The 8,224-nt window shown below is 45.3% G+C and overlaps 1 protein-coding gene across 1 annotated transcript in view; it reads right to left on the reverse strand.

Moving 5' to 3' along the window:
* Positions 1 to 7,971, reverse strand: part of LOC126234982 (xaa-Pro aminopeptidase ApepP-like) — a 241,482-nt gene extending 233,511 nt beyond the window's left edge. Inside the window, exon 1 of the mRNA XM_049943721.1 lies at positions 7,896 to 7,971. Coding sequence (XP_049799678.1) covers positions 7,896 to 7,971 — 76 coding nt within the window. The remainder of the gene's footprint in view (positions 1 to 7,895) is intronic.
* Positions 7,972 to 8,224: the final 253 nt, after the last annotated feature.

The raw sequence follows: 8,224 nt of genomic DNA on the forward strand, positions 1-8,224 counted from the left end.
TAAACTGAAAGAACCAGAGGTTGTACAGAGTTTCAGGGAGAACATAAGGGAAAAATTGACAGGAATGGGGGAAAGAAATACAGCAGAAGAAGAATGGGTAGCTTTGAGGGATGAAGTAGTGAAGGCAGCAGAGGATCAAGTAGGTAAAAAGACGAGGGCTAGTAGAAATCCTTGGGTAACAGAAGAAATATTGAATTTAATTGATGAAAGGAGAAAATATAAAAATGCAGTAAATGAAGCAGGCAAAAAGGAATACAAACGTCTCAAAAATGAGATCGACAGGAAGTGCAAAATGGCTAAGCAGGGACGGCTAGAGGACAAATGTAAGGATGTAGAGGCTTATCTCACTAGGGGTAAGATAGATACTGCCTACAGAAAAATTAAAGAGACCTTTGGAGATAAGGGAACCACTTGCATGAACATCAAGAGCTCAGATGGAAACCCAGTTCTAAGCAAAGAAGGGAGAGCAGAAAGGTGGAAGGAGTATATAGAGGGTCTATACAAGGGCGATGTACTTGAGGACAATATTATGGAAATGGAAGAGGATGTAGATGAAGATGAAATGGGAGATACGATACTGCGTGAAGAGTTTGACAGAGCACTGAAAGACCTGAGTCGAAACAAGGCCCCCGGAGTAGACAACAGTCCATTGGAACTCTGATGGCCTTGGGAGAGCCAGTCGTGACAAAACTCTACCATCTGGTGAGCAAGATGTATGAGACAGGCGAAATACCCTCAGACTTCAAGAAAATATAATAATTCCAATCCCAAAGAAAGCAGGTGTTGACAGATGTGAAAATTACCGAACAATCAGTTTAATAAGCCACAGTTGCAAAATACTAACACGAATTCTTTACAGACGAATGGAAAAACTAGTAGAAGCCGACCTTGGGGAAGATCAGTTTGGATTCCGTAGAAATACTGGAACACGTGAGGCAATACTGACCTTACGACTTATCTTAGAAGAAAGATTAAGGAAAGGCAAACCTACGTTTCTAGCATTTGTAGACTTAGAGAAAGCTTTTGACAAATTTGACTGGAGTACTCTCTTTCAAATTCTAAAGGTGGCAGGGGTAAAATACAGGGAGCGAAAGGCTATTTACAATTTGTACAGAAAACAGATGGCAGTTATAAGAGTCGAGGGACATGAAAGGGAAGCAGTGGTTGGGAAGGGAGTAAGACAGGGTTTTAGCCTCTCCCCGATGTTATTCAATCTGTATATTGTGCAAGCAGTAAAGGAAACAAAAGAAAAATTCGGCGTAGGTATTAAAATCCATGGAGAAGAAATAAAAACTTTGAGGTTCGCCGATGACATTGTAATTCTGTCAGAGACAGCAAAGGACTTGGAAGAGCAGTTGAATGGAATGGACAGTGTCTTGAAAGGATGATACAAGACGAACATCAACAAAAGCAAAACGAGGATAATGGAATGTAGTCGAATTAAGTCGGGTGATGCTGAGGGAATTAGATTAGGAAATGAGACACTTAACGTAGTAAAGGAGTTTTGCTATTTGGGGAGCAAAGTAACTGATGATGGTCGAAGTAGAGAGGATATAAAATGTAGACTGGCAATGGCAAGGAAAGCTTTTCTGGAGAAGAGAAATTTGTTTACATCGAGTATAGATTTAAGTGTCAGGAAGTCATTCCTGAAAGTATTTGTATGGAATGTAGCCATGTATGGAAGTGAGACGTGGACGATAAATAGTTTGGACAAGAAGAGAATAGAAGCTTTCGAAATGTGGTGCTACAGAAGAATGCTGAAGATTAGATGGGTAGATCACATAACTAATGAGGAAGTATTGAATAGGATTGGGGAGAAGAGAAGTTTGTGGCACAACTTGACCAGAAGAAGGGATCGGTTGGTAGGACATGTTCTGATGCATCAAGGGATCACCAATTTAGTATTGGAGGGCAGCGTGGAGGGTAAAAATCGTAGAGGGAGACCAAGAGATGAATACACTAAGCAGATTCAGAAGGATGTAGGTTTGCAGTAGGTACTGGGAGATGAAGAAGTTTGCACAGGATAGAGTAGCATGGAGAGCTGCATCAAACCAGTCTCAGGACTGAAGACCACAACAACAACAACAACAAACCTAACTAACATAAGAACATCATACACATCCATGCCCGAGGAAGGAATCGAACCTGCGACCGTAGCAGCTGTGCGGTTCCGGACTGAAGCGTCTAGAACCGCTCGGCCACAGCGGCCGGCATCCATCTGAGCCACCGAGGGCACAGAGGATAATGCGACGGCAGAGATTTATCCCTTACACGCTCCCCGTGAGACCCACATTCCCAACTTAATGTTCACACACTACATTAGTAGTGCCCCTGCCCATTACACTCATTACTCGCGGCAGACTATCTTATCGAGTCCCATAACAGTTCGGGCAAGGCGTGTGCATCCAGCACAGAAGAAGAAGGTCAATGGCCGGTTAGCCTTAACTATATGAAGACAGTATCTGTTCTTTCGGAGACATGTAGTATCAGTGCATGTAGTATCAGTGACCGTGCTGTCCGTGTGCAGAATGGGGAAGGCGCGATCTATTCGAGTTTGACCGAGGGCAGATTGTGATGGCCCGGGGACTCGGCAAGAGCATTTTGGAAACTGCACGCTTTGTCGAGTGTTCGAGGATTGCTATGATGAGTGTCTTTAACAGGTGGCTAAACCAGTGTGAAACAACGTCCAGAGGTCGTGGCGTTGGGCGGCCACCCCCCATTATAGACGTCGAACGTCGTCGGTTGGGCAGACTGGTAAAACTGGACAGGCGGGGAACTGTGGCGGAACTTACATCAGACTTTAGTGCTGGGCAAAGTACAAGTGTGTCTGAACACACAGTGCACCTAAGAATCCTAACAATGGGCTCCGCAGCCGATGACCCATGCATGTGCCAATGTTAACACCACGACATTGGTAACTACGACTGAAATGGGAGGTTGGCCAACGTTATTGGACGTTGGCGCATTGGCAAAGAGTAGCATGGCGTGGTGAATCCCGATAGATTCTTCAACATGTCGATGGGAGGGCGCGAATCCGTCATATTCCAGGGGAACAACTCCTTGGCACCTGTACTGTGAGACGTAGACAAGCTGGCGGCGGCTCTATTATGATCAGGGTAACATTCACGTGGGCATCCATGGGTCCAGTGGCGCTCGTGCAAGGCCTCATGACGGCCTAGGAGTATCGTACACTGATTGCAGGCCACTTACACTCCATGCCGACCATGTTTCCTGACGGCAGTGGCATTTTTCAGCAAGACATTGCGCCAAGTCAGAAGGCCAGGAGTGTGACGGAGTAGTTCGAGGAACACAGTGACGAGTTCCAATTGTTGTGCTGGCCCGCCAACTCGCCAGATCTGAACCCAATCGAACACATCTGGGATGTGATTGAACGTGACGTCAGAGTTCATCCTTCCCCTTCCCCGGGATTTACGGTAATTAGGTGACTTTTGTGTCCAGATGGGGTGCCAGCTCGCTCCAACGACTTACCAAGGCCTCATTGCTTCCATGCCACGACGCGTCGCCGCTGTTATCTGCGCCAATGGTGGACTTAGCGGCTATTAGGTAGGTGGTCCTAATGTTCTGGCTGATCAGTGTATACGGAGGGCGGGGGGCACCTATTTGCCAGCGTGATTTCTTCTTCTTCTTTTTCTGATCATCAGCTTCTTGCAGTGCAATAAATGTGCACCAAGTGACGACTGATAAATACTCTTCTTCTCGCATAATATCGGCCGGTGAAATTGTAATTAAGACGCTACTTCATATCAAAAACAAAACGCGAGTAATGTCGGAAAGTTACCAGTGCCAAATGAGATTGCACATGGCCGAATTCCTTGGCCTCCCAAGCTCTTCATTTCGTGAGGACGAGAAGCGAACACCAGCGCATTGACGACAAACGTTGTCGGAATCCAGTGTCTGTTGTTCGTTGGCCTAGTGCGTACTACCTCAAGAGGTGTGCGGACACTTTTGATCACATAGTGTGCATGTACATGTAAAGTAGAGTTTGGTCGATTTTTTTGCCGTGATAACGCTCCCTATAAATGCTCTAATCACTAGTGTGTACGTTTATCCGTGTAGCGTCTCTGGCGTTTGTGGAAATAGCTACTGATCTGTGAGTCCCACCTTCGATTCCACATACCAAAATTTTCTGTGATGGAAAGGCCTAAAACGATTTCCACTTGCTCCACTAACGACTAGTGACGCCGTGCCTGGGGGAGCAGTTAGCGATGTGGTAAGCCGCCAAAGCAGCGACACATCAGAACCCATCACCCTAATTCTGAGCAAAGCGATACTTCTTGCCTTTGTTTTCTTTGAGGCCGTAAACAAGCAATGAACACGTAAAACAGCTGCGGGCCCTTGTTCGTGCAATTTTCACGCCGGGCGGCATAAGGTAAACGACCTCTAATGACGCATAAATTACTTGTACGGCTCGTTAACCACGGTTCTAGGGCTCATACATCTAGGGCTGCATACATAACGATGCGAGAACTGTCGGCTCAAACGTCGCCGAAAGCGAAACATAACACTTGTTGCAATCGAACTCGTTTACAAGATCGCAAGTGGTCAGTGTAAACACTTCTCCACGGCAATCACTGTTAACACTCCAAGCATTTTATTTCTATACGATTTCTTACGGAGAAAAAAGTGCCTTCTCAACCAACAGAAAACAGTATTTTCCTCGCAAAAAAAGAATTGCGCCCCTGTGTTGATGAAGATCTTTTGTAACCTAATTGCGACGTCAGGATTAAATTTTCATTCAACAAATTTCATTACTGTAAACCAAAAACAAAAAAAGATATTAGTTTCTTTCCACGCTGAAAGGAGTAATCTGAGCGATTCTTCTTATTAATACGTGTCTCTTCCTTTTCTGTTTATTCTCCAACCAGCTAAAGTTGCGAATCCCTCTTACATTGAAAACCGATAAGTATCAAAACAGCTATCAGTCACATTATCACCGCTGAATAGATTTATCTTGCCAATATGAAGTTTCTGGGGTAATCCCTGCTTACGTTGTCAGCAAACACCTTTTTTTCGTTGAAAGTGAAATAGTCTTGAAGCAGAAGGTCGGTTCGAACCGTGTATTGCTTTCCTGTTCGTGGTTCTAGCGGGACAGGATGGCTTTTTCTTACACCCACCTGAGAACCGGCAAACGCAACCAAGTTGCGATTTGAAACACACAGACACAGATACATAACTGTTTCACATTCACACATACATATATACAGTCTGTTGGAAGGGGTAAAATGCCGTTAGTTTGCAGTTACGATCCTAGGACCAACAATATTGAGGACTGTTGGATTTGTTGCTTTAAGAGTAGCAAAACCTTACTTGCTCTGAATTGCTGCAGATTACAAAATGTACACATGTTCACGTGTTGTAAGTGTTTCGTGCTTATTAATACTGTTGGAAACTTCCTCCTTTGTAGCAGAATGCTTAAAACATTAATGCTAATATACTGTTTGCCACAATGTAGTATCAAAACAATGGAACTATTCTGAACACAAAGCCGTTATTTAGTTCGCCTCGTTACCATACCTGAACTGGTTGCTTCTTAATTCTTTAATTACTGTAGTTAACATTTCTGACTTGGTTGCATCTTAACTTGTTGCAGAATAATTTTTGCACTGTGAAGGTCTTGAGCTTATAATCAACTCGAGACATTCGTTAACATTGCCCTAGGCGCCTTCACACAGCTGAGTCCATTGTGCAAATACAGTACTTCTCAAAGCTAAACGAAGTTCTGAACATTTGACAGAAATGGTGAATCACTAATTATTTACTAATGTTAGTCATTGGAAGTACAAAGAAAACAATCCAGACTTTCTTGGGAAATATTTGTGTAGCGTAAAAGGAACGTGGAAATCGAACGAAATGGCGTATTTTGGATTTAAGTAGTCACGCTTATAAGTTTGATAAAGAGAGAGTAATAGAGAATCGAGTTAAGAGAAGTATTGGGAACAGATTTGACTCAATATGAGGCAAGATGGAAAATCAGTATCAAAAGAAGTTCTTAACTGGAATGAAAGACATCTCAAATTATGTGGGAGAGAGCTATAGAACGGAAAGCCTGACAGGGCTTGGCAATGCAAAGATCAGGTTAGGTCTAGGCGCGACTGTTAAGAACATGAATTACAACAGACGTGGGCTGTTCGGAAAGTAAGGTTCGATCGGTCGCGAAATGGAAGCCACAGTGAAAGTCAAAATTTTTATTCGCGAAAGTTAGCCACACCTTCCACTTATCTCTCTGAATGGTCGCTGCTCCGACTTACACGTTGTACAAATTTTCCAGTACCCTCCTTACAGAAAGGAACGCTACCTGTCGTTTCCGCCAATTCTGTACTCTGGTCTGACTTTAGTTGTTTGTGCCAAAATGTTGTCTTCGTAGCCAGCGGTTTATGTGAGCAGAGATGAACAACGGAGGGAGCCAATTAAGGGCTGTTTTGTGGGTGATCAAACACTTTCCATCGAAAACGCTGCAGCATGCGGTTGAGAATTGTCTTGCAGAAAAAGGCGCATGACATTTATGTTATACGGGCTGCATAGTTCAGGATGACTCTCTCACAAGATCCAATACTTGGTGGGAGACACTGTTCAAAAAATGTTCAAATGTGTGTGAAATCTTATGGGACTTAACTGCTAAGGTCATCAGACCCTAAGCTTACACACTACTTAACGTAAATTATCCTAAGGACAAACACATACACCCATGACCGAGGGAGGACTCGAACCTCCGCCGGGACTAGCCGCACAGTCCATGACTGCAGCACCTTAGGCCGCTCGGGAGACACTGCTGTTTTAGGCACTTCTACGTGATTACTTTGTGCTGTGAACTGAAAAGAGCGACGTGAAGCAATCGACAGGCACACTAAAGACACTGCGCAACACACCTGTGCAAAGTTCCATAGGATTTTCACAGTGGTTTCCATTTTGCGTCTAATCGAGCCTTACCTCCCTAATACGCCTCGTACAAATAACTGTAACCATTCACTTTTAGTGATATTTCCACAATCTTTTGTAAGAATTAGGCCTCCAGCACAGAATGGGATTCGTGTTTTATCAGCGCTCTGCAAATCCACATAACTTTGGAGCATGCACGACCACCTGACGGTGGAAATATACGAAACCGAGAGTTAAAAGGAGAATAAAACTGAATGTCTTATGAAACTTCCTGGCAGATTAAAACTGTATGCCGGACCGAGACTCGAATCGGGACCTGTGCCTTTCGCGGGCAACTGCTCTAACAGCTGAGCTACCCAAGCTTGGTAGCTCAGTTGGTGCTTGTGTAGCTCAGTTGGTAGAGCACCTGCCCGCAAAAGGCACAGGTCCCGATTTCTAGTCTCGGTCCGGCACACAGTTTTAATCTGCCAGGAAGTTTCATATCAGCGCACACTCCGCTGCAGAGTGAAAATCTCATTCTGAATGGGTTATGATTATTTACGTATTTCAGTTAAGACTTACTACGCTACAAAAGACACAGCCAACAACGGAATGATGTGGCGACGCCCCAGCTTCCATTGGGAGTTAAAGGAGCTGCCAGTGACAACTCACTGTAAAATAAGGATCAATGCACAACACTTAAATCCTGTCTAAAATGTATGTAGGTTAATCCTGTTCGTTTACACATCTCACTGGTTGAGCGCCAACGAATAACTTCGCAGAGGAATACGAAAAAACAATGCGGAAATTCCCTGCAACGTCGCGCAACGCTCATGTTATTAAACGATTACGAAACCGCACAAGCTGAATAAAGCAAAACAGCGTCAGTTTTCGCGAAAAACTGATCGCGAACACAATAAAAAGACGGCGCAACAGTTACGAAACACGTCCACAGACGACAGACGGCAGGCAGTGCGCGCAACAAGTAGCAGCAAGTGACGGGGGTTCCCCCGACTTACCGAGGACTGCGAGCGCGCAGGCGCATGTCGGGCGGCCCTGGCGCGGGCGCGGTCGCGGGCACGGACACGCTTCCATCTCTGGCGCGCGGCGCGGCCAGCGGCGGTATATAGCGCGCCAGCCGGTGGGCCGCCGCAGTTATCTGCGACACCGCTAATCTGGCGCCTCCTACCGTTAACTCTGGGCAGCGCCGGGCGCGACGCGAACCGAAAGTTGCAGGTGCGCTGTCTTGTGCGACGGGCCGACAAGGGTGCTCATACGATAGGGATGGCGGTTGTCGCTGGAACAACAGGATTTCGGTTAGGCCTATATCGCTCTCTTTTCTACACCA

Source organism: Schistocerca nitens, chromosome 2 (assembly GCF_023898315.1).
Source record: "Schistocerca nitens isolate TAMUIC-IGC-003100 chromosome 2, iqSchNite1.1, whole genome shotgun sequence".
Taxonomy (NCBI): domain Eukaryota; kingdom Metazoa; phylum Arthropoda; class Insecta; order Orthoptera; family Acrididae; genus Schistocerca; species Schistocerca nitens.